Source organism: Oncorhynchus mykiss, chromosome Y, assembly GCF_013265735.2.
Source record: "Oncorhynchus mykiss isolate Arlee chromosome Y, USDA_OmykA_1.1, whole genome shotgun sequence".
NCBI classification, from domain to species: domain Eukaryota; kingdom Metazoa; phylum Chordata; class Actinopteri; order Salmoniformes; family Salmonidae; genus Oncorhynchus; species Oncorhynchus mykiss.
The window spans coordinates 27,367,795-27,393,997 of record NC_048593.1 but is presented as its reverse complement, the minus strand read 5'-3'; the positions used below and the strand labels follow the sequence as shown (position 1 = coordinate 27,393,997).

The window sequence follows — 26,203 nt, the reverse complement described above, 5'->3', positions numbered from 1 at the left end:
CATCTGGTTTGTGCTTAGCTGGACTGTCATTTGCTTTTCAACAGGACTATGACCAAACACACCTCCACGCTGTGTAAGGGCTATTTTACCAAGAAGGAGATTGATGTAGCGCTGCATCAGATGACCTGGCCTCCACAATCCCCCGACCTCAAACAAATTGAGATGGTTTGGGATGAGCCGGACCGCAGAGTGAAGGAAAAGCAGCCAATAAGTGCTGAGCATTTGTGGGTACTGTTGGAAAGGCATTGCAGGTGAAGCTGGTTGAGAGAATGGCAAGAGTGTGCAAAGCTGTCATCAAGGCAAAGGGTGGCTATTTGAAGAATCTCAATTATAAAAAATTGTTGAATTGTTTAACACTTTTTTGGTTACTACATGATTCCATATATGTTATTTCATCATTCTGATGTCTTCACTATTATAAAGAAAAACTCTTCAATGAGTAGGTGTTCTAAAACTTTTGACCGGTAGTGTATATTCAAATTTGGGCGTACAATTGCCAAATTAGCAGTGGTTTCCCCTCACATGCCGTCACTTTATTATTGTAATTGTCAAATGTTAGACTGGTGGCTTGCCCTGGCTTGCCAAGACAGGCAATAAAACGAATGGTGTTAAAATCAATTTAATTCTACTTCTTATGACTTCTGAAGGTTGTATAATGTGTGGCAGATCCACAAGATGCGCTTTCACAAATAGGCTACAGTCTCGAAGGTCGTAAAAGTGTGCTTCATAAGAGTTGCAATAGTGTATCTTTTCATGCCCTATTTGTAATTTCATTCTGGTTTCGCTTTTAATTGAGCCCTACTTACCTGCTATTGGAGAGTTATCTTCACAAGGGCATGTGGAGGGAGTCACGCGGGGAATGGGTGCTGGTGAAAGAGCGAGAGCGTATGGGAAAGGGGGGTTGGGAGTGCTGGGATCGGCCTGGGAGGAGGGGACAGAGGGGTGTGTGCAGAACTGACTAGGTTTAAAAAGGCAGCCTACCCCGGCACTGTGACACCAGACCTGAAATCGCCCTCGACTGAGCAGGAACTATTTTGAAACTCATGTGCTTTTTCTGAACTTCTTGCACACATATTTGGACTACGTTTCTATTTGCTTTATACATTTTATTAATATATTAGATCAAATTATTTAAACTGATCAGATAATAGGAACTTTGAAAGAAGAAAAGGAAAGGATACTCTGAGAAGAAAGAATGGAGCCGTGGACAACCACCGAGAGCCCTGACTACTATGACTATGACTATGAAGAGCAGGAGAACAGCACCATGTGTGACTACTCTGAGTGGGAGCCATCCTACTCGGTCATCCCAGTCCTCTACATGCTCATCTTCATCCTGGGTCTCTCTGGCAACGGCGTGGTCATCTTCACTGTGTGGAGGTCTCAGGCCAAGCGCCGGACAGCAGACATCTACATAGGCAACCTGGCCATGGCTGACCTGACCTTCGTGCTGACTCTGCCACTGTGGGCAGTGTACACTGCGCTAGGCTACCACTGGCCCTTCGGTGTGGCCCTCTGCAAGATCAGCAGTTACATGGTGCTGCTCAACATGTACGCCAGCGTCTTCTGCCTCACCGCCATGAGCTTTGACCGCTACCTAGCCATCGTGCACTCTCTGTCCAGCACCCAGCTGTGTACCCGTGTTCACTTGCAGTCCTCCCTGACGGCCATCTGGCTCCTCTCCGGCCTGCTGGCCGCCCCCACCCTCATCTTCCGAACCACCAAGTACGACGAGAACAGCGACCGTATCTCCTGTGGCATGGACTTCAGCCTGGTGTTGGGTGGGGACAATCAAACAATCAATCAATCAAATGTATTGAAGCAGCAGGAGTTCATGTGGATCGCAGGGCTCAGCATCTCCTCCTCTGCTCTGGGCTTCCTCCTGCCCTTCCTGGCCATGATGGTGTGCTACTGCTTCATCGGCTGCACCGTGACACGCCACTTCAACAGTCTACGTAAGGAGGACCAGAGGAAACGGCGTCTACTGAAAATCATCACCACCCTGGTTCTTGTGTTTGCTGCCTGCTGGATGCCCTTCCACATGCTGAAGAGCGCTGATGCCCTCTCCTACCTGAACCTGGCTCCAAACACCTGTGCTTTCCTCCGCTTCCTCCTGCTGGCCCACCCTTACGCTACCTGCCTGGCCTACGTCAACAGCGGTCTCAATCCCTTCCTGTACGCCTTCTTCGACCTGCGATTCCGCTCCCAGTGCCTTTGTCTGCTCAACCTGAAGAAGGCCATGCACGCCAGCCCAAATAGCTCCCTGTCCTCCCAGAAGACAGAGGCCCAATCGCTGGCCACTAAGATGTGATGTTTGTGCTGTAGTCAGGGCACAGGAGAGGGACGCCAGCCAGAGGGAATGGTTCCCCAGCTGCCCTGCCTCCACCTGAACACTGCAGGTACATCTAAGACTTCAGAGGTGCATGACATAATTACCTATCCAGTCAGTTCCTGGGGTTGTCATCATCTGCCTGCCCCATACATGTGGACTGCAGACTGAGTGAGTGGGGAAACTGATAGTGAGTCTAACATCCTCCAAGCCCACTCTCAGTGATTGAGAAGTTTGTACAAATCCCTTGAACTGCTTGATACAGGGGACCAAGCTCCATACCAGGGTGATGCAAACCAGAACCCAGACATTTTGGACAGAGTTGAATGTATTTCAAAAGGACAAAGTAGCTCATATTGTTCTGCTGGTGTCCTGTGTGGACTTAAGGCAAGCTCTTGGATGGGGGTCCCAAGGCTCCGGCTTTTAACACTGGTGGAATGTATTATTCATGCCTGTGTACCATGCTGTTCTTGTTTTTATTTTGTAAGCACTTGCTAATTGGAAAGAGGTGAGACCCCATCGTCCAGACTGTCTTTGTCTTATCTGCCCCAGTCAGCCAGTCAAAGAAAGGTGTTGCAGTTTGATTAAAGGGTTGGAAGGGGAGACAAGGGCACGTCGAGTGGGGGTTCCAGACGGACAGATGGCAGCTGACAAATGTTGTTGAGGGGGAGAAGGGCTAACTAATAGGTGACTGCTCTGACAGATTACATTTTAGTGTGTGTTTGTATGTGTTTTTATTGAATTAGAATTGGAGAAGGCATGAATTAACTTGTCTTCATTTGACAAAGATGTGAATACATGCTGTATAATGCTTTTATGTGTGATTTGTAATAAAAAAAAGTTATCTTTTTAACTAAAATCTTCATGTCACTCTGTTGCTGGTTATGATGTCATGGAAACACTATTCAGTAGAATGTGTTTTTTCCTGTTAGCACACAAGGTTGAAGGGTGGCAGTCTCCCTCCCATTGTGTGCAGTCAGACCATAATCAGAGCTGTCTAAAGGAAATACATGTTTGAGTTCTATTTCCCCCTCCAACTTGTTTATTTCTTTTCTCCTTTGCGGCAGTTTTTCCCCTTAAACGATTAACAGAAATGTGTTGAAGATTTGTTGGACATACAGTATAAACTCACAGAGGACAATCTTCTCAGAGAACTTACATCTTAATTATGTAAACCACTGCAACCATGCTACCACATCTCTCCCTCACTCCCTCAAGCAACACGTAAGCTTCAGTAGCTTATTTGAAAATAAAATATGTAATATTCACGCCTTGTTTGAAACAAGTGCCAATAGTGTTGTGTACTATTATCATGTTCCACTGTTGGGAGGCTTTGCACTGAATCCAGTTCAAGCCAATAACGATAATGTAAATACTGTACGAGACATTAGCAAACAAGCGTACAGCGGGTCATTGACCTGTAAGAGACGATCACCATGATTAACTGATTTGGCTGTAATGAGCTTCAGGATATAATCAGTGACAGTAGGGGGGATAGGAGGAGTGGGCTACTAATCCTGGGTCACTTATGGACACCACACTCACACTGAGACAATATTTGCCTTTGTTGACAAGATAGATTGGGCTTGGTGGAGGCTGAACCAGATTCAACAGTTAAAGTGTGGACCTGGAGGCCAGTTGGAAGTTATTTCTCAGTCTGTTGTTTATTTCTCATAGTCTCAAATGTACAGACACCAGTAAAACTCTTCCCAATTAGAAAACCTCATCTCTGTCTCTAATCTACAACCCAAACATGTCCTCTGTCATTATACCACTATGTTGGAATTCTCTGCATGTTTCAGAAGCCCAACAAATGCAAACACATTTATTCTGCCTCTTTCTCATGCATGCTAAACCCATCGCACAGAACGCAGGCCCATAGACAGATTGAAATCACTGCTACAGTATGAACTAATCTCATGTCTGATACAGGTTAGGTTCATTTATCAGACAGGAGATTTCACCCATCACATGAAGCCCCCATGTCTTCCTCATCAGCAGCTGTCCTGACCTGGTCCACATCAGACACACCAGGCATCGCTCACCATGTAAAAACATGACCCCATCTGCCGACTCCACAATTGTATGTCATTTATTTTCATTTAACCTTTATTTAACTAGGCAAGTCAGTTAAGAACAAATTCTTATTTACAATGACGGCCGACCCCAGCCAAACCCTCACTTAATCCGGACAGCGCTGAGCCAATTGTGCGCCGCCCTATGAGACTCCTGATCACGGCTGGTTGTGATACAGCCCGGGATCAAACCAGGGTCTGTAGTGACGCCTCTAGTACGGAGATGCAGTGCCTTAGACCGCTGCAAAACTCGGGAGGGTCAAAGAAGGGTTAAAAAAAAAGTGTGAAAGAATCTGAATAGATTATGCTCTGAGGTTGTCAAGTTTAAATGGAGGTAATTTCATCATATTGAACAGATTTCATGGCCGGAACCTTGCATTTGCTGGGCAACATGGTTTCTCTTTGAGCTATAGAGGGCATTTAGCCATAGTAACATGAAAAGCATTTGTGTGTCTGTTCCCTGCACCCCTCTGGTCCCTGTGTGAGATGGCATAGATGATGTGTCGTAGAGAACTTGTCAAAATAGATTGCACAAGAGATGTCAAATCAACATTCCTATGTAATAACAGTGTGTGAGATTCAAGTGGGCCTATATTTATGACAGCAGCAGCCGTACCATGGGGATTTCCCATTCAAAACACCTCTCATTTGATTATCTTAATGAACTTTTCATTGGATGACAAAAAAGTTCACAAAATGACTGTACAGACAAACATCTCAATCGAACAAGGAGAGAAAGACAGGGGTAGAGTTTTTATTTTCAAAGGGGCATTACCTCCAACGTAATGGCTGCAGATCAGAATTCTCTGGAACCCTCTTTCCAATAGCTAAAGGTACTGTAGGAAGCTTCTATGCATTTGCAAGATTTTCAACATATTTTTTTTTCATAGATGCTGCTTACTCTGCTGTAGCTCAAATGTTAGATGGCCACCCTACTGTAGACCCACAAAGGCCCTTAGTCTTAGGTTCTCGACATAGCTTTGCTGACACTGTAGCAAACAGACTCATTTGACATTGTGGCGCCAGTATGAACAAAGTTTTTTTTCTGACAGGCAAGAAAATGAGCACTGTATAATGTATATTGTAGCTATTGATCAAGGTATACAGGCACAGCTCTGCAATGACACTGGTGCAACTGATCCTTCATCTTTTCTGTTTGCCCCTTCTGCTGTTGTAAGATAAACATATCAACAGCCCACTAAGCCATCTAGACGACCATTGTAGCCCCTACCTGGGTAAAGGCAAGCATCAAAGGGTACTTAAACTATTTTTTAGGTTTTCAAGTAGTATGAGTGGTAAATGCAAGACCACTCTGCCTTACCGATATCAAGTCACCCATTTCCAATGGAATACAAATGATGGCAAATACACAGTACACACAAGCTGCAAAGGCATCCGCACAGTAAAATGTCAAACAACATAGAACAATGTGAAACAGCACAGAAATCATTTCACCTTTAGAAAATAGTCAGGCTTGAATATACCACTGAATGTCATTAGACTAGGGGAGAGTAGTAGAATTGAAGTGTCCTAGTGATGATCTCCTTTAGCCTAATGGCTATCATCAGTAGACATGCCCCTGATAGACTGTATGGAAGGTGTTACCACACCCAGGAAAACTCCAAGGAATATTACCAACCATAGCACATTGTGGGTCAAATAAGAGTTTATTCCTTGTTGACATGTTGTTAACAGGAGTGTGTTTTTAAAAGAGTTGTAAATAAGGCTGTGGTTTGAATGTGAGGTGTGAAAACCGCCTTGACATCCTTATGGGCAATAATGGTGAAATTGAAATGGCCCTCTTCAAACCCTTGTTCAGGAGATGAGCCATTTCAGACAAACACCCTTCCCTCACTACAGTCCTCCACAACTGCTCTACATGCTATGAGTGACTCCAGCCAACTTTCACAATGGGGTAATGCTATTAAAACAGGGATGTCATACATTACACATATCTCCAGCTGTCCTAAATCAGAGCAAAAAAAACAGACAAAGACAGATCCAGAGGAAGTGTGTGGACGTTTCTCTTCCATATGAACAATGGGGAGAAGGTAGCCCAGGCCACAAACCGGACCTGGGGCCAGACCTAGCTGTGCTTTGGCGGTATAGGGAGATGACCCTTGGAGCGTCTTGTAGGACCCCTGCCTTCCTGCTGCCTTCCTTACCCCTCCCCATTCCCCTCCCCCCTCCTCCCTCTCTGCAGGGTGATGGACCTCAGTGGACAGGATAGAGTCAGCAGGCCAGGCAGGGCAGACAAGAGGAGGCTGGGGCAAGGTAAGGGTTCCTGTCCAGGGATATCCTGTCTTTCAGCAGTATCGCTTCATTCTCCTGGCCCGAGAGACGCATGCCCTGCCTAACCCCATGGGAGTTCAGGGTGTTAGCAGGAACAGCTACGTAACACTGTGATATGATCTGATCAAACCTGGAACATGACCCCACTGAGGCAATGGTATGGGGGGAGATGATCCAGCTCATCTTGCTGAAACAGACTGTCAGTGAGAATCACATCTATCGCTTTCAGCCTAGTCTCTACAGAGAAGTAAGGATGTGACCCAAACACCTGAGGTGAGCATGTGACCCAATCACCTGAGGTGACAGAGTGGAGCCTTCTCTCTGACATTTCAAAGGCTTTCACACAAGAGGGGTATCATTAAAGGAGTCACGTCGTTTCCGACAGCCATGTGGGTGGAAGGGGGTTGTGACTGGGGGACCGCTCCGGATCTACGGGTGTGAGGAACTGAATTATTCCGAACAGATCCTGCTCTCCAGGGCACAAAGCATGCCTTCATCTCCTCTATCCCCTCCATTGTGAGGGAGCCCTCTCTCTGCACAGAAGGCCTCTCCCTCCCTCAGACCCACGAGAGGGCTAAATGAAGCCCCTGTCATCAGCCCCAGCGCAGAGGCAGTTCAGCTGGACTCATTCAAGCCCTATGAGCATAACATTACTGCATCTCAGGGACTGACAGCTACACTGACAGACAGACCTGGAAACAGGTACAAATGTGTGAGGTTTGCTGCACTTTAGGACAAGAGTTAGCTCAGCTGATTACATCCTTATTTGATCACAGGGTAAGTTTGTAATACAAATACAGTGCATTCGGACCCATTGAAGTATTCAGACCCATTGACCTTTTCCACATGTTGTTGCGTTATTCTAAAATTGATTGCATTACTTTTTTCCCTCATTAATCTACACAGAATACCCCATAATGAGAAATAAAAAACAGTTTTTACCAATTTTGTATAAAATAAACAGAATAACTTATAAGTATTTAGACCCTTTGCAATGAGACTGGAAATTGAGCTCAGGTGCATCCTGTTTCCATAGATCATCCTTGAGATGTTTCTACAACTTGATTAGAGTCCACCTGTGGTCAATTCAATTCAGAGCCAGTACATCGAATGAATTGTCCGTAGAGCCCCGAGACAGGATTGTGTCAAGGCACAGATCTGGGGAAGGGTACCACAAGGGTACCACTCCCCAGTAAAAGGCACATGACAGCCCACTTGGAGTTTGCCAAAAGGCACCTAAAGACTCTCTGACCATGAGAAACAAGATTCTCTGGTCTGATGAAATCAAGATTGAACTCTTCGGCCTAAATGCCAAGCGTCACGTCTGGAGGAAGCCTTGCACAATCCCTATGGTGAAGCATGGTGGTGGCAGTGTCATGCTGTGGGGATGTTTTTCAGCGGCAGGGACTGGGAGACTAGTCAGGATCGAGGGAAAGATGAACGGAGCAAAGTAGAGAGAGATCCTTGTTGAACACCTGCTCCAGAGCGCTAAGGACCTCAGACTGGGGCGAAGTTTCACCTTCCAATAGGACAACGACCCTAAGCACAAAGCCAAGAAAACACAGGAGTGGCTTTGGGACAAGTCTCTGAATGTCGTTGAGTGGCCCAGCCAGAGCCTGGACTTGAACCTGATCAAACATCTCTGGAGAGACCTGAAAATAGCTGTGCAACGACGCTCCCCATCCAACCTGACAGAGCTTGAGAGGATCTGCAGAGAAGAATGGGAGAAACTCACCAAATACAGATGTGCTAAGCTTGTAGCGTCATACACAAGAAGACTCAAGGCTGTAATTGCTGCCAAAGGAACTTCAACAAAGTACTGAGTAAAGGGTCTGATTTCTTATGTAAATGTGATATTTCATGTGATATAATAACATGTGGAAAAATCAAGGGGTCTGCATACTTTCCGAATGCACTGTGTGCACTGTTTACTATTTATAGACATTTTCAGATGAGTTATGATTAATACAAATGGGGGACGGCATTAAAATGTGTGGCGAAATCTGTGTTTATCAAAATTCCCTCACACTCTCACATTCAAATGCACACACACACAGATACAAAATATTATTATTATCACTGCATTGTTGGAAAGAGCTCTCAAAGTAATAATTTCACTGTACTATTTTACACCCATTGTATCCTGTACACGTGGCGAATAAACTTTGAAACTTGAAAAACAAATTACTCTTGTAAAAAAAATAGATTAAGTCTGATGTTCCACATTTTGGTTATGTTATTCTGTTATTTCTGGCGCCATTGATGTTGGTGCCTGCGACAACAACTAGCTGCTGCCCACCAACACACCTACGCACACACAACACCCACACAGAGACAGACAGATGCTCTCTCAAAGCCTATATAGTATCCTCTTCCTGACAGGTGGTAAACTGAAAAGGACCTCCAGAACAGATGCATTGCAGAGCATCAACACCCAAAATGAGAGGAAAGGAGGAACTTGAGATGAGAAACGATGATCAGACCAAAATAATTTTAATATAAAGATGTTAGGAGCCAACAAACAATTAAAAAGAGAAAAATACACTTGCTCAACAAACTTCAGCTCTATAGCTACATCATATGTTATGTAATTTATGGCTAAGATTTATATCAGTTGCCTACACACAATCAATCAATCACATAAATTCACATTGCTATTTAAAGCAGCACAGGGGATCACCAGCTCCCCCCTGCTAAAGCGGTCTACCTCGAAAAGTATGATCACTTGGATTAAAAACTGACGTTAGTTTTACCAATCTTCTTTTAAACACGAGCAATCAAAACAAGAGATTAAGATATCAATTAAGTGCAGTGCATAAAGTCAGCAATTTAACGTTTTGATTATAGCAGTATACCGCCACTTGGTGATTAAATACAGAACTACAACCCACCCGGAACTGAATGACTCGGAAGATATATACAGGGGGCGTTAACGATAGGACACGGGAGGAATCTCAATTCAATTCTCATCGCGTCTTTCTCAACCCCCATTGGAAGAGAAGGTCAGGGAGGCGGGATCTCTGGCTTTATTATCCAATAGGTTTTGAGGACGCGGGAAATCGATTTGAGATTTTCCCATGATTTTGACTTTGTGTTACATTGTTATTTGTTCGTGCTACCTCAAATTTGGTCGAGGTTACAAGCATCAGCTAATCGGCAAACTAGCTAACTAATGGGGGATGCGAGCTATTGACATTGGCTTAATCAATTGACAAAAGCCTTTATGCACCAGAGACGGGTAATAGGATTACGCCATCCATTTTTGGTATTTTATGACAAGCTATAGCTAGATATTATTTTTGTTGTTGTTGACTAGCTAATTTGGGTAGGTGAGTTATCAAACTACTAGCTATTGTTGTTACAGCAGATTACAGTAAATCACCATACGGAGGCAGGTCATGGTGACTCGTACACAGAAAAAGATGATAAAATACGTGGAAGAGGGCAGTTTAATGAAGCTGAAGTCATACTTGCGGAAACACTCCGACCTTGACGTCAACTTCTCCCAGGGGAAAAAGCGCAGGACTCCCCTGCACCTGGCCTGCTCGCTTGGTGATGACGCCATCCTCCGGCTTTTGTTGAAAAATGGAGCCGACATCCTTTTGAAAGACAAAAAAGGGGACACGCCTCTACACATTGCTGCTAACAAGGCTCTGAAACATGGCAAAATAGGTAATGGAATGCCAATATTAGCTACTAAACAACAAAAATACGTAGAATAATAAAAACATGCCTTAACCTTGTTCTTCTTCTTTATCCAGTATATGATGACCTCGTAGTGCCCCTTCAAAAGAGTTGCCCAGAAGCCATGGTTGCACCAAATAATGCAGGAATTACACCTCATGACCTACTGCAATGGATGAAATTTGAGAAGGTATGAATGTCTCGGCCATATGTATGAGTTGCTAATATGTATTTTAGGAGAGTGCTAGGACATAACCTCGTACAACCATCCAGAAGTCTTGCACATTTGGTAACCAGTCTCGTAATTATGAAGCTAGGGGTATAGTTGTATTGTGTTTACTGTACATCCCTGAGCACTGATTCTTTACTCCAAAAGACTGCACCGAAGGGAAACACTTCTAAAGAAAAAGACGCTGAGAAAGAGTGGCAAGAGAAGCTTTTTGGGGAATGCCAGGATGAGTTCTTTGAAACCTTTGGACCATATGATGGTAAGGTGGCAAGATTTCACTCCTGAATAATCTGATTTAATTTAGATCATTGTCCATTTGTCTTTTCTTATTTTTTTTCCTCTCTTACAGCAGATTATTTATATGAGGAGAATACCGGTGAGGAGGACTTTCAAGACTGGGCAGATAGAATTAGACAAGAGTATGTCACAAAACGGCACGCAGAAGCTCAAAGACTGGCATCCTCAGGCTCTCATGGGAAGAGGAAGAAAGGAAAGAAAGAGGCAGAGGAGGAGGAGCGTGCTAACAGAGAGCTGCATGAGCGGCTACAAAGGGAGCATGAAGAGTACCTGGCGCGTGCTGCACAAAAAGAGGAGGAGACACGTCAGGGGAAAAAACAGCACTATGAAGAGCGATGTGCAGCTACCTTCAGCACTGACACTGCAGCAGCAGTCACCACAAAGCTGAGTTATGGGGACATACCCTGGCCGGCACCGAAGGGTTCAGTGGAGGAGATGGTGGAGGTGATGTTGCATGGTGCAGACAAGAAAGATGTTGCAGTGTTCCGTAAACTTCTCAGGCGCCAGCAGGCCGTTTGGCACCCAGATAGGTTTGCCCAGCGCTGTGGGGCCCGGCTGGAGGATGGAGACAAGCAGAGGATCCTGGACACTGTCACTGCTCTCTCACAGGAGCTCAATAGACTGGCTCAGAGCCTCCGGTGACAGTTTGACTGGAAATGGGCTTCTGAGATGTTGAACAGTCTGTCATTTAGCCACGGCTGGTCCTGTATATGCAGCACAGTGGTTCTTTCCAGTGGAGGTCAGTCGTTTTGACCAGTCAAAACAAATCTCCACTTGAAGCACCTAATTTATTGGATAAACTTGGCTAAGCTTCTGATATGTTAAGTGAATTACATTTTTCTCTGACTGTGTACTTCTTGGCACTAGTATAGGACTTTGTAAGAGATGATGTTGCTAGAGAAAATACATGTTTACAGTGCCTTGTGAAAGTATTCATACCATGAGTTTTAATTTCTACAATTGATTAAAAACAAATAACCTGTGATTTCTTAATTGCTTAACTATTGCTTGAATCAATACTTGGGAGAAGCACATTTGGCAGCAAATTGCCATTCATCTTTATGCACACCTTTGTGCAACATTTATCCATTCTTGGCAAAAGTTATGCCAATTTAGGGATCACTGATGGACACTGGACATCAATCTTCATTTTTTTTATCACTGATTTACAAAGTGTCAGAACTGAGAATATTTATACCCACAAATAAATGTTGAAACAAGTTGTGTAAAGCCTGTGTGTGCAAAATTATAACATCCAATACCACTATTTAGTAAACACTTTTTTTTTATTTTTTAATTGCTACTAGCATCAATAAAATTATCAAATCATGGTAAACCTGCAGAAAAAATATGTAAGTCATAAGACACTTGTTACTATGATGTCAGAAATCCTGTCTGCCTCATTCAACATGTTACCCAACTGGATAGATTAGGCTATTTGGGTTAAGGATTGGGGTGATGACGAACTGAATAATTACACTCTACCCTCTAATCTGGTCTTGAAGGCAAAGTGCTGATGAGATCAAAGTGGGTTCCGAAAAAAAAACATCACAGTAAACAGTTTGATTGAAATACACTTGACTTGACTTAAAATTATAAACTAGTGGATAATATTTGACTCTACCACCACCTAAAATCACCGCACAAGCCTACACAGACTAAGAAAGGGGAGATGGTTGGCCCGAATTTGAATGATGGAATTTAATAAATCATAGGATGCCTTGGTTGCCAGAATAGGTCCACATTGTAGCTATGGTGTTTATTAGTCCCGATGTATTAGTCCCCATACAGGCTATCGGAAAAGTGACAATTTCTTGAGAAGTAAATATAGACTAATACACATTAAATGGCAATTAATCTACAATTCTCCGTGTTTTTGGAAATGTTATAGAGAAATATATTAACTGTACCAGGCCTATTGGATGTGTTAATTTCTCTCTTGCCACAAGGGCTCATAAGCTTTATCGAGAATAATGTGGTATTTGCGTATTAGTAATTTCGCAATCAAAATGTGGTCATACTTGAGTGTATAGACTGTGGGTGTAGTTATACACTTGTAAGAATAACTTTTAAAACTAACGCCCGATGTAAAATCTAAAGATCAGCGCTGAAAGAAAAATATCTGGCAACCAGTCGCAATCTGTCGCTATAGGTGGCCGATGTACTGGGATCAAGGCTGTATTTATATTTACCCACAGTTTAACTTGTACTTTTTATTTATATGTATAATTTTGGATATTATCTTATGGCACGACTGATTATATATATATATATATATAATTTTTGTTTTGCATAATGAGCAGTCTTGCCCAGCATTGCGACGGGGATAGAGTTGACTCGTTGTGATAGCGACAGCTGTTAAAGGTACAGGATGAAGCGTAGTATGTGGCTCGCTCGATAAAATAGGTGCAAAGCGATAGAAGGGTTAGGCTGGGTTATAGTGTATTCTTTTTTCTCTCAAATTTTAGGGGACCTAAGGATCTAAGAGCTCGAGCGGTATTATCGATTAAATAACTAAGACGGCAACTGTCACAAGGCAGAGTAATTTAGCAGAATTGAGAGAGCTCATACTCGATACGATGTATTAATTTTCGGACACGTTATTGCGAAACGTGGCATAGTAGAAACCGACAGGGTTGTGTTGTCGCGTTGTTATGATTTATTGAACGCAAGCACCTAGGCAACTGCTACAGTCGACGTAGTGTAAATTAATAGGCCTAGGCCGGAGATTTCGTCAGCAAGGTGCCGGTGGCAGATAAGATGGGCTCGGTGTTCCGAAGTGAGGAGATGTGTTTGGTGCAGTTGTTTCTGCAGTCCGGTTCTGCATACGATTGCATAAGTGAGCTTGGAGAAATGGGTCTGGTCGAGTTTCGAGATGTAAGTACACCACCTGTCTGTCGAGCCTATGTACAGACTTGCAATGCAATAATACCAGCACAAGTGTATATCAGTTAGGCCTGCTCAGTGCCTGTCAATTGTGTCTGGACCAAACATGTTCTTGTTTTCTCTCTCTGTGTGTTTATGCGTCTGTCTCTCTGTCTGCCTCTCTGTATGTCTGTCTGCCTGTCAGTCTGCATCTATGTGTGTGTTACAGACTGCCAGTGCCCCCATCATTAATCCTAAATGTGCCTGCTTATCATCATCCATCCTACATGTGTCTGTCTATCATCATCCATCCTAAATGTGTCTGTCTATCATCATTCATCCTACATGTGTCTGTCTATCATCATTCATCATAAGTGTGTCTATCAGTCCAGTTAATCCAGTGATACTTATTGACCAATTATTTGTCAAGGAAGTAGCACAAGCTGATTAAGCAAACCATTAAAAGCCTAATTGGATCACATATCGTTGTTCCTCCTATTCTGTGATTGGCTGGTAGTATTGATGGCGGTCTCAATGCAGCTGTATGATCTGACTAGATTCAGGGGCTCCAAAAACATCTTACCCAGGTACCTTGGTCACATGGTTTGTTTAGTCTAATTGAACTGACCTGGCCTAGATTTTAAAAGCAATGGATTTCGATCTTTCAAAATTAAATGTGGATATTTGAGTGATACATTCTGCAGAATAGAAAAAAATGGACTGGAAAGGCATCTATTTGATGAATTCCATGGTGTGAGCATTGGTCCACCTGGCAATGTCACCTAACCACTGTGCTCCTCTGGTTTCAGCTCAACCCCAGTGTCAACTCGTTCCAGCGCCGTTTCGTCAGCGAAATCAAGAGATGCGAGGAGATGGAGAGAATTCTGGGTGAGGTCACTGAGATGGACACTAAAGCAGGACTACTACCACCATACGTTTGATTTACTGGTGGGGTTTGATCAGGATCTGGTCTACTCTACAGAATGACAGATTGCTTTTGGTAACAGCCATGCAGTCAGATTGAATTACAAGTCATGCTAAATATAGTGATGACAACAGCAGGAGAATGTATTATCAGCTAATGATATATATTTTTTTGCTGTGAAAGACTAGCTTTGTGCTAGATATAGATCTCAGTTGTTCCTCCACAAATATTTTAGCAAACCTGTCTGTTTTGATCAAACCTGTCTGGGTTTTCTAAATGTGGATGTTTCAACAGATTCCCATAATGATTGTGTGTTCTTATGTGCTCAGTCAGTGTTTGTTTAACTGATTAAACAATAACTATTTTTTTTCCACTTTTTTTTCTTTGGACAGGGTACCTTTTGAGAGAAATCCGAAAGGCAAATATTGCCGTGCCAGAAGATGACAAAATCTGTCCAGTCGCACCTCCCCCCAAACATGTCCTCGAGATCATGGTAGGTCTGAGATGCTGTTTGTCATGTAAAAACAAGTGAGTGATGTGGTTGATGGTCACTGCCATTGAGTGCACTGTGTTTAGGTTGAATCACTGAGTTGGTAAATGTTTCAAGATAGTATCGAGCAGGGTTTAGGGTATTGATTTTGTGTTAATAATGGTTGAGGGGAACTGATTCCCATATGATTGCTGTGGTCAAGGGGAGTTGACCGTGTGTGGTCTCTCTGCTGTGGTTAAGGGGAGTTGACCGTGTATGGTCTGTCTGCTGTGGTCCCCCAGGAGCAGCTCCAGAGGCTGGAGGTGGAGCTTAGTGAGGTGGCCAGGAACAAAGAGAAGCTGCAGCGGAATCTTCTGGAGCTGACTGAGTACACGCACATGCTGAGGATCACGCGCACCTTCGTACACAGCCGCTCCCGGGTTAGTGCCAGGTTATCATGTCTATTTACACCATACACTCTACTATCACATGACCTCGCCTCATAACTACCTCATGCCATTTAAGTAACACATACTCTTATCAGACTCACCCTTTGCTCTATTGCACTCCCAGATGCATTTGTTTGTTGACAGTGACACCATATTTTGGCTCTTGCTGTCCTCTCCATGTGAGTTCCCATTACCTGGAATAAGACAGGGTGAAGCAGAGACCGTGCTGACATGATACGGTCACACCACGCGCATGAATGTCACCTGACTTTGAACAATGAACACAATATGTCAATTGGTCATGTGATTCCACAGCCTATGATGCATTGTTTTTAGCTTGCAGATTATAGGCTACACTTGACAAAAGGTGTAGTAATGAAGTTCGACCATTATGTTAGATAGATTTACAAACTATCTATAAACTAATAAATTAACATTTAAAAACTACTTAAATACCATTTTATTTAATCATTACCAATTTTTTGAAAGAATTACCAATTGTTTTGATTAAATCTAGGCTACTGGTGTTTGTGTGTTGATAATGCTAACCTGACCTTTCCTTGTATGCAGCATGAGGCCCTTGGCCCCCAGTATGAAGAGTTCCAATCCATTGAGTCAGACTCTGCAGGCTGCACTGGTATGCAGAGACTGGGAGCCAAGCTGGGGTGAGTTTAACAGAGACATATACACTCACATTATGTGTAGCTAATCACATTCAGAATCAGCTTGAGTCCTGAATAGTAAAGTATTCCTCTTGGCTGTAGGTTCGTGTCAGGTCTAATCCACCGGGTGAAGGTGGAGGCCTTTGAGCGCATGTTGTGGAGGGTGTGTAAGGGCTACACTATCCTCAGCTATGCAGAGCTGGGTGAGAGCCTCGCTGACCTGGACACGGTGAGTAGAAGATAGATTCCTGAAATCTGTATTGCTATGTCCAGCATATCAATTAATGTCATAATAAGAGGAATACTATAAGTGTTGTGTGTGTTTGTGTCCCTTTCAGGGTGAGATCAGCACAAATGTGGTGTTCCTCATCTCATTTTGGGGAGACCAGATTGGACAGAAGGTCCAGAAGATCTGTGATTGGTAAGTGTACTTTTGCCATCACAAAACAGACACAATCATCCATTATCAGCATCAGATCTGCATCATCTGACAAGCCTGTCTGTCATTGATCTGTATCAGGCCACAATTATATTTGTTATTATTTTCTTCCAGTTACCACTGTCACCTTTACCCCCACCCTGAGAACGACGAGGAGAGGGCAGATGTGATGGACAGCCTAAGGACACGCATCCAGGACTTAAACAATGTATGTATATGTCTCTGTTTTTATGTTGAGGCAAAGCCCAAACAATGTATGACAGAGGATGGCTAGATGATTTGCATTAACACTAGTAACAATACTACATGCAAATGCTTGAACGTGCAACATCTTGTAAATGTCCCCTGGCTTCACCAGGTGCTCCACCGCACTGAGGAGTACCTGAGACAGGTGCTGCAGAAGGCCTCAGAGTCAGCCTTCACCTGGGTAGTGCAGGTGAAGAAGATGAAGGCCATCTACCACATCCTCAACCTGTGTAGCTTTGACGTCACCAACAAGTGTCTCATAGCTGAGGTGTGGTGCCCTGTCAATGACCTGACCAACCTGCGGGGGGCGTTGGAGGAAGGCTCGGTGAGTGAGGCTGTTGAGGATACTGTAGTCCTACAGATACGCACATCAACGTTTATTGGGATGAGTCTTGTCCTGTTTGATTTCCACTAGATTGGCCATATTGTAAAAATTCATAAAAACAAACATTTGCTTTTTGGTCTTAATTTAAAGTTACTGTTAGGCATTACGGTTAGCAGTGTGGTTAAGGTTAGGGTTAGGTTTCAAATCTGATTTTATGACTGTGGCTGTGCCAGATTGTCACCACTTTGCAGAGCTGCTTACAGTACGTGAGTCATTCCAATAAATGCTAACCTGCTACAGACACAGTTTGTTTCGTCAAATCTGACAGTAGTGTATAAATGTAACTATAAATGGATTTTTTTCCCTTATCAGAGAAAAGGTGACGCCACTGTACCATCCTTTGTAAACCGAATCCCAAGCAATGACACTCCGCCTACGCTCTTGAGAACAAACAAGTTCACCTCTGGCTTTCAGAGTATCGTAGAGGCTTATGGGGTTGGAGACTACAGGGAGGTTAGTCCAGGTGAGTACAAATACAGTTCACAGACAGACCTACAGGTAAGCTAGTTTGGAACACTTCAGACACAATATTTAGGCAAGCACAGCTGAGCACTTTTATAGCATTAGAAGTACGATTAACCACTTCATGTAATGCAGACAGGTCAGGATGAGCAAAGTTACATAGGACTGAATGAAGGCCAGCAAAGTTGTCCACGCTGATCATGTTTATCTCTGATTGGCAGCCCCCTACACCATCATTACGTTCCCGTTCTTGTTTGCGGTCATGTTTGGGGACCTTGGTCACGGCATGGTCATGGCATGCTTTGCCCTGTGGATGGTGCTGACAGAGAAGAGCCACAAGCGCAAGCGCTCTGATAATGAGGTAAGAATGTTTAAAGGGAAATTTCTATCACATTCGACTGCGTTTTTGTGGTCATCTTGATTTTGTTGCGTAAATTGATAGATTTCCATTAATATTGGTTTTTGTGTTGTCCTCAGATCTGGACAATGTTCTTCGAGGGACGTTATATCATACTAATGATGGGCCTTTTCTCTGTGTACACGGGGCTGATCTACAATGACTGCTTCTCCAAGTCACTCAACATATTTGGCTCAGGCTGGAGTGTTAGGGCTATGTTCACAGATCAGCAGTGGACGTGAGTCTAAACTAACACACAAAAACATGCACAAGCACAGTACGCACGTACATTTTGTCAGTGTACACTACCGTTCAAAAGTTTGGGGTCACTTAGAAATGTCCTTGTTTTTGAAAGAAAACCAGAAAACTGGCCTTTAGACTAGTTGAGTATCTGGAGCATCAGCATTTGTGGGTTAGATTACAGGCTCAAAATGGCTAGAAACAAATAACTTTCTTCTGAAACTCGTCAGTATATTCCTGTTCTGAGAAATTAGGGCTATTCCATGTGAGAAATTGCCAAGAAACTGAAGATCTTGTACAACGCTGTGTACTACTCCCTTCACAGAACAGCGCAAACTGTCTCTAACCAGAATATAAAGAGGAGTGGGAGGCCCCGGTGCACAACTGATTAAGAGGACAAGTACATGAAGGTCTAGTTTGAGAAACAGATGCCTCATAAGTCCTCAACTGGAAGCTTAATTAAATAGTACCCACAAAACACCCGTTTGACTGTTAAAAGTGAAGAGGCGATTCAGGGATGCTGGCCTTCTAGGCAGAGTTGCAAACAAAAAGATTTATCTCAGACTGGCAATAAAAAAAAAAAAGATTAAGATGGGGAAAAAGAACACCGACACTGGAGCTCTGCCTAGAAGGCCAGCATCTCGGAGTCGCCTCTTCACTGTTGACGTTGAGACTGGTAGATATTCCTTAATTATTTATTTATTTAATCCGTTGCCAGCTACAATAGTCATTTACAACGTTAACAATATCTACACTGTATTTCTGATCAATTTGATGTTATTTTAATGGACAAAAAAAAACTGATTTTTATTTCAAAAACAAGGACATTTCTAAGTGAGCGCAAACTTTTGAACGGTAGTGTACCTGTAGTTTTCATTCAGCAGTAACTGGCTGAGGTTATTGTACTCATCTTTACCTTTTATTCCAGAAATGAAACACTCCAAACAAATACTTTGCTCATCCTTGATCCTAATGTCAGTGGTGTCTTCGTTGGACCATACCCTTTTGGCATTGATCCTGTGAGTATACATGCACAGGATAGTTTCAGTTGCTACACACAATTATACTCTTCCTTGTGTAACCGATGTGAAATGGCTAGCTAGTTAGCGGTGGTGCGCGCTAATAGCGTTTCAATCGGGTGACGTCACTCACTCTGAGATCTGAAGTAGTTGTTCCCCTTGTGCTGCAAGGGCCGCAGCTTTTGTGGCGCGATGGGTAACGATGCTTTGTGGGTGACTGTCTCTGTGCAGAGGGTCCCTGGTTCGAGCCCGGGTGGGAGCGAGGGGGACAGATGAGAGCTATACTGTTACACTTGTGCCTTTCACTGATCTCGAATATCCAGATTGTAACGAAGACGCAGGGAGTCAGAGAAGAAGGTGCAGTCAGTGAGTTTAATACGAATTAACATAAAGTGAATACACAAACGAGTAGCGTCTGAACATGAACACAGATACAATACTGCCTGATGGGTGATAACAACGGAGTGCTAGATAAAAGGGGAGAAATCAGGGAAGTGATGAGGTCAAGGTGTGCCTAATGAGGTGCAGGTTTGCGAAATGATGGGTTGTCAGGACCGGTGGTTAGTAGACCGGCGACATCGAGCGCCGGAGGGGGAAGAGCGGGACTAGACGTGGCAGTACCCAGCCGCAGGACGACGCCGGCCAGGAGGGCGAGGAGCGGGCCGGACAGCAAAGGTGGAAATCTCAGATGATGTTGAGATCTAGAATGTCATCCACTGAAACTCAACACTGCTCCTCTGGACCGTACCCATGCCAGTCCACCAGGTACTGGAGCCGACCCCCAGGACATCGGGAGTCCAGGAGGGATCTGACAGCATAGCCGGGGCTTCCCTTGATGTTCAGAGGAGGGGGGGGGGGTGTCGTGGGGTACGGCATCAGCAACCACCGGCCTGAGGAGGGAAAAGTGAAAAGAGGGTGGCCACCAGTACTTAGCGGAGATGGGATTGAATGATGTGGGGAATACCTGGGTGTGCAGCAACAAGGGATGTGTGCGCCCAGGTCAACAGCGAGCCCTTACCTACGTGGGCACATAGGTGCGCTTCGGAGGGCAGGTAAGTAGGTGCGGGTTCCCCCACCAGAGCCTGGCGGGTGTCCACGTCTACGTCCCAAAGCACAGGGGCAATGATTCGGGAGAGTGGAATGACTTCACCGCCAGGAGCTCCGGTCACCGACGTCATATTTCTTCTCTGCAGGAGTTCGTTTTTTAGAGTAATATGCACATGGATACAACTTTTGTGGGTTACCTTGTGACAGGACAGCCCCCACGCCCACCTCCACCACAAAGGGCAGCGTAGGATCTGGGTGTTTCAGCAACGGGGCGGAGGTGAAACACCCCTTCAGTAGGCGGAAGGCCTCATCGGCTGCAGGACTCCACAACTTACGGGGACCACCCTTGAGTAGAGAGGTGAGGCGAAGGAGCTGAAGTTAATGAAGTGGCGGTAGAAGTTGGTAAACCCCAAAAACCATTGTAGCCCTTTTATGGTGGTTTGGACTGGCAATGACCTGACTGCATCAACCTTCCATTCCTCCATAACCACTCCCTGCGGGCTGATCCGGTATCCCAGGAAGGAGACAACGGCCTGATGGAACTGGCACTTCTCGGCTTTGACATAGAGATGGTTCTCCAGGAGGCGTAACAGAACTACCCGGACGTGGGCGATGTGCTCCTCCAAGGTGGCCGAGTAGATCAGGATGTCGTCGATATACCTGACCACCTGACGCCCAAGCATGTCCCGGAACACCTCGTTCACGAATGCCTGGAACATCAACGGAGCATTGGCTAATCCATAACGCGTCACCAAGTACTCGTAGGGCCAAAACATTGTGCTGAAGGCCGTCTTCCATTCATCCCCCTCTCGGCTGCAGATCAAATTGTAGGCACTCCACAGATCCAGTTTTGTAAAAAAAACAGTAATTTCCATCGTCGACCAGGAGATGGTGGGGTCGTGGCATTGGAACCACGGGAGGCCGAGGATGACTGTGTGAATGGGTGCCTTGATGAGGAAGGGAAGGCTTTCTTGGTACAGGTGTTCCACTGTGATGGTAAGTGGTGCTGTGATTGTCCCAGATCCCAGTGGTTGATTATCCAGTGCTTGAACTGGAGAGGAGAGGTTCAGGGAGGAGGCAAAGGCCTGGTCAATGAAATTCCCCACGGCACTGGAGTCCACTAGAGCTGTAGAAACAACACGAGGGACAGCCAGCTAGTAAAATCGGTACTAAAAAGGGTTTGGCGGAAAGTGATGACTCACGCCTACCACCGGAGATGGATGATCACGGGGCCATCCCTCTGCTTTAGTGGATCCCGGGTTGGGAAGTAGTGGACACCGTTGAAGCTGGTGCCCCTACTGACCATAATAGGAACAGAGCCACAGCTGTCTCTGACAGTGTTGCTCAGCCGCGGGGAGGCGTGTGGCTCTGAATCAGAACGGTTAACGAAGCAGGGAGAGAGGCGATGGGAAGGTTAAATATCCAGACTGATGGCCATCGTGATGAGTGCGAGAGGGTGTCGTATCGGCATGCTAACTCCGTCTGGACCTCTTCGCACAATCCTCTTCTTAATAAGGTGCAGCGCGCCGGCATATTCCAGCCGCTGGACGCTGCCACTGTATGGAAGTTGAGGGTGTACTTTGCAGCGGTCTGGCCATCCTGCAGTAGTTGGAGTACGCGCTTACCCCCCTCTCTGCCCTCCAATAACCGTGGCAAACTTGGACCTCTCAGTGGCAGGGGCTCCCATCTGATGAGCAAAATAGTGTGAGCACTGGAGTAAGAAGCCACAGCATTTGGATAGTGTCCCGTCATATTTTTCCGGGAGGGACAAACAGGCATCGCTGACCTGGCCGGACTGCTGAATGGGATAAGGTACTGGGTCGACTCATGGTAGAGGATCCTCCACTCGTTGGAGGTAACACCTCTTGAGGAAGATCTAGACGCTGAAGAACACAGAGGACCTCATCCATCACAGTCCCCGGTTGCTCCAGCTGGCTGTTCGTCGACCATCTTGGAGATGTCTCGGGTTGGCTGCTGCTTCCATTTTAGGAGGCAGTATTCTGTAATGAAGACACAGGAAGCAGGTGAGTTTAATATGAATGAACATAAAGTGAATACACAAACAAGCGTAGCATCTGAACATAAACAATACTGCCTGATGGGTAACAACAACAGAATGCTAAATAAATGGGGAGAAATCAGGGAAGTGATGATGTCCAGGTGTGCCTAAAGATGAGGCACTGGTGTGCGTAATGATGGTTGCCAGGTGATGTAATGATGGGTTGCCAGGACCGGTGGTTAGTAGACCGGCAACGTTGAGTGCCGGAGGGGGGAGCGGGGGTAGACGTGACACAGGTGTTGATATTGTCTAATGTTATGTTCATGTTATGCTTTGTATCACACCTACAGATATGGAACATGGCAGTGAATCGCCTGTCCTTCCTGAACTCCTACAAGATGAAGATGTCTGTCATCATAGGGGTCATGCACATGAGCTTTGGGGTGGTGCTCAGTGTCTTCAACCATCTGTGAGTGACCAGTTAGTGGTTCCTAACAGTAGTCACTACTGTGGAATACAAAACATCAGAAAGAGTTCCTCTACATTTATAGAAATTTGTTCTTCCCCTTCCCTCTTCTCTTCCATTTATCCAGGCACTTCAAACAGAGGTTCAACATCTACCTGCTGTTCCTCCCTGAGTTTCTGTTCCTGATGTGTCTCTTTGGCTACCTGGTCTTCATGATCATCTACAAGTGGCTGGCGTTTGGTGCACGTGACTCCCGCCTGGCCCCCAGCATCCTCATCCACTTCATCAACATGTTCCTAATGCAGGGAGGGGACAACACCCCTCTCTACCCTGGACAGGTGGGTGTTAGTGACGGGGTCATGATTCAGAGTGTCCCCCCTGACTCTGGGTTTTCTCAGCATCTCTATCTGAATCTCTGAATGTCTCTTTTGAACGTCTCTGTACATGTAGCTCTGTGTTTGACCCTGTGTATTTTGCTCCACAGACTGGGCTGCAGGTCTTCCTGGTGGTGGTGGCTCTGCTGTCTGTGCCTGTGCTGCTGTTAGGAAAACCTGTTTACCTCTACTGGCTGCACCGGGGAGGGAAGAGCCTGCGATTGCGCAGGGTGAGTATGGTGGAAAGAGTTGTGTCATGAGTTTGTTACCCATGTGTTTTTAGTGAATAATATATGTGCATTTTAATGTCTGTTGTCTGTATTTTAGGGTTATGAGAGAGTTCGGCGTGTGAGTGAGGATGATATGTCCCAAGCACCAGCTTACGCTGATGATGAGGAAGAGGGATTTGATGACCTCATGACCAGCAGGGACACCCAGCCTAAGGAGGTCAAAACCGCAACTGTACATACATCTCATATAAACATTTGAGTAAGAGCAGTTGTATTTCAGTCATCACTGTTGCCTTTCTATCTAGTCAATGTGTTGTACATCTTTCAGTTTGACTTTGGGGATGTGTTCCTGCACCAGGCCATCCACACCATAGAGTATTGCCTGGGCTGCATCTCCAACACGGCGTCTTACCTACGTCTCTGGGCCCTCAGTTTAGCCCATGCTCGTAAGGATCGTACTCACTACACCTTTAAAAGGCCACAGGGGGGCAATTACTGTCAATTACTGTCTCCATGTTCAGATATTGATTCATAAATCTCCCTCTTACTGTGTGTCCATCTATGTGTTTGTCAGAGCTTTCCGAGGTGCTGTGGGCCATGGTGATGCGTCTAGGCCTGAGGATGACCTCCAGACTGGGGGTGCTGTTTCTGGTACCAGTGTTCAGCCTGTTCGCTGTGCTCACTGTGTCCATCCTGCTTGTCATGGAAGGGCTCTCAGCGTTCCTCCATGCCCTCCGGCTGCACTGGTGAGTCTATCTGTAGACTTAACTAAGTGATGCCTTACTGAATGACTCATTCAGTCAGTCAATCAATCACTCTCTGTTAATCACTCATCCACTCTCACATACTCTCTCATTCCCCAGTGGTCACCTACTCTGTATACTTTTTTAAATCTTTAACTCTCTTCTAATTATTCACTCAGTCATTTATTCACGCATGTATTCATACTGGTTATTTATCGATGTGAATGCTCTCCTTTGTAGGGTGGAGTTCCAGAATAAGTTCTATCATGGGACAGGTATGAAGTTTTCCCCCTTCGACTTCTCTGCCCTGCCCTCAGTCTTTGAGCAGGACGGTTTACTGTGACCAGCGACAACCACATTCACTGGATTTGAACAGGAAATCATGTACCAGGAAGGATGCTCTGAGTTAGAGCAAGATGGCACACTGATGAAGAGGAGAAACTGCAGGGCAGTGGTGGGATGACTTGTAGCAAAGTCTTTCAGCATATGACTTTTGACACTGTTGGCTGCACTGACTTCCTTACATCATAATTGCGTCCATAACCAGCTAACCTCAATTCAGTGGGATTCAAAAGTTTTCATCTAGGTCTGTTGATATGTACTTTGTATTATTCTGGAGGAATTGATGCATCTCATATAGCCAATTTGGTGGCTCTGAGCATTTTATTTGCTTTTTGTAGAAAATTATAGTGTATTTTAAAGCTAATTTATTACTTGACTCATATTCATCCGAGGCAACTTTAAAGTACAGAAGAAAAAAATATAGAGATTCAAAACATAAAGGACTAGAGGTCTTATCAAATATCCTGATTTCTAGTGCCATAACATTTTCTTCCCGATAATGACAAATGCGAATACCATGGCTGCTAATTGTGCAGTTTTTCAAAGTGCTTATACACATGAATACAACTCTGAAGAAATAGTATTGTCTAATGAATTGTAAACTTGTAGAACATATGTTCCTCCGGGTTTTGCCATTATACACTCCTTGTGGCATTTCGGGAGGATAAAAGATGACAGCTCAATTCTGAGTTTTTGCAGAGGACATTGCCACAGAGCACTTTTCAAAGAACAATGCAGAAATGATTGTACAATAAAAGTCAGCATTTTCACTAATAACTATTACTCTGATGATGCCAAATGTTAGGAGATACTTACAACAAGACAAATTGCACAGGCTTGAAATATTTCTTTAAATGTTGGTGGTGAAGGACATCCACTGAAGTTGACTTGAAGCTCAAATTATAATTTTTGTAGACATTAATTGGACTCTGACCATAGACTGTTTGATCCGTCTGGATGGTGTCTATAGTGAAGGGAGGTGCAATTTATTTGATAGTTGGTAAATGGATCACTGGTATCATCATGATTCATGTCATTTAGCTACATGTATTTATTATGTCTTTTTAAGAAGTTAGGATCTTAATCCTTTTTTAGACCTAGTTTTTGGATGTGATGCACAAACGCCAGAAAATAAAGAGTCAATGCTCAATACCATGAATACAGACTAATCAATTATTGCCAATTTTACATGTGAGGGTTATTTGATTGAATATATGTTTTGTAATGGTTTGGATGTTAGGAATGCACTGATATAAATGGACGCATGTGGCATTTCTCAACTTTGAACAAAAAAAAAACTTAATTGTGACTGCTGGTATAGAGCTAGATAGCTAGAAATGGGAAGGGTTTTGACTTTGTGGCTGTGGTAACTAGTGACGACAGGTTAGGGGTTTGATGAGCTCTGCACAGAGTGGGTTCAGGAGAGGAATGTCTGTCATTGATGCCCTGGTGACAGTTAGTACAGAGATAGCCAAGGCCCTGATAATAAAAGAGGTGATGAGTGTTGTGTTTTTTGACATTGAGAAAGCTTACGATGC

General features: G+C 44.5%; 3 protein-coding genes across 6 annotated transcripts; all 3 read left to right on the top strand.

Annotated features, from left to right (window-relative positions):
* Positions 1-998: 998 nt before the first annotated feature.
* On the top strand, positions 999-3,928 carry LOC110509911 (apelin receptor B-like). Its single transcript, XM_021591126.2, has one exon. The coding sequence runs from the start codon at positions 1,196-1,198 to the stop codon at positions 2,309-2,311; it is 1,116 nt and encodes a 371-aa protein (XP_021446801.2). The 5' UTR covers positions 999-1,195; the 3' UTR covers positions 2,312-3,928.
* A 5,822-nt stretch (positions 3,929-9,750) lies between these two features.
* Positions 9,751-12,238, top strand: LOC110509910 (NF-kappa-B inhibitor-like protein 1). Of its 2 annotated transcripts, none has more exons than XM_021591125.2 (4): positions 9,751-10,368; positions 10,458-10,570; positions 10,757-10,868; positions 10,962-12,238. In XM_021591125.2, exons 1-4 carry the CDS (start codon positions 10,095-10,097, stop codon positions 11,546-11,548), a joined length of 1,086 nt encoding a protein of 361 aa, XP_021446800.1. In that variant the 5' UTR covers positions 9,751-10,094; the 3' UTR covers positions 11,549-12,238. The 2 variants fall into 2 exon arrangements, with proteins under 2 accessions (XP_021446800.1, XP_021446799.1); XM_021591124.2 differs by having other exon boundaries at positions 9,753-10,368; positions 10,959-12,238.
* A 961-nt stretch (positions 12,239-13,199) lies between these two features.
* LOC110509909 (V-type proton ATPase 116 kDa subunit a2) lies at positions 13,200-25,824 on the top strand. Of its 3 annotated transcripts, none has more exons than XM_021591121.2 (20): positions 13,200-13,783; positions 14,581-14,659; positions 15,089-15,189; positions 15,468-15,605; positions 16,185-16,279; positions 16,379-16,505; positions 16,615-16,697; positions 16,830-16,923; positions 17,074-17,286; positions 17,659-17,809; positions 18,030-18,169; positions 18,286-18,443; positions 19,374-19,464; positions 22,861-22,979; positions 23,104-23,314; positions 23,461-23,580; positions 23,678-23,812; positions 23,909-24,026; positions 24,155-24,326; positions 24,564-25,824. In XM_021591121.2, the coding sequence occupies exons 1-20, from the start codon at positions 13,667-13,669 to the stop codon at positions 24,664-24,666; spliced, it is 2,565 nt and encodes an 854-aa protein (XP_021446796.2). In that variant the 5' UTR covers positions 13,200-13,666; the 3' UTR covers positions 24,667-25,824. The 3 variants fall into 3 exon arrangements, with proteins under 3 accessions (XP_021446796.2, XP_021446798.2, XP_036823381.1); XM_021591123.2 differs by having other exon boundaries at positions 13,201-13,783; positions 23,678-23,797; XM_036967486.1 differs by lacking the exon at positions 13,200-13,783 and adding an exon at positions 14,290-14,358.
* Positions 25,825-26,203: the final 379 nt, after the last annotated feature.

Excerpts from the sequence above, each read along its gene's own strand:
- LOC110509909 (XM_021591121.2), top strand. The coding sequence starts at position 13,667 with ATGGGCTCGGTGTTCCGAAGTGAGGAGATGTGTTTGGTGCAGTTGTTT. Across the intron at positions 13,784-14,580 it reads GTCTGGTCGAGTTTCGAGAT|CTCAACCCCAGTGTCAACTC; the intron begins GTAAGTACACCA and ends CTCTGGTTTCAG. Across the intron at positions 17,810-18,029 it reads CTACAGGGAGGTTAGTCCAG|CCCCCTACACCATCATTACG; the intron begins GTGAGTACAAAT and ends TCTGATTGGCAG.
- LOC110509911 (XM_021591126.2), top strand. The coding sequence starts at position 1,196 with ATGGAGCCGTGGACAACCACCGAGAGCCCTGACTACTATGACTATGAC.
- LOC110509910 (XM_021591124.2), top strand. The coding sequence starts at position 10,095 with ATGGTGACTCGTACACAGAAAAAGATGATAAAATACGTGGAAGAGGGC. Across the intron at positions 10,369-10,457 it reads TCTGAAACATGGCAAAATAG|TATATGATGACCTCGTAGTG; the intron begins GTAATGGAATGC and ends TTCTTTATCCAG. Across the intron at positions 10,571-10,756 it reads AATGGATGAAATTTGAGAAG|ACTGCACCGAAGGGAAACAC; the intron begins GTATGAATGTCT and ends TTACTCCAAAAG.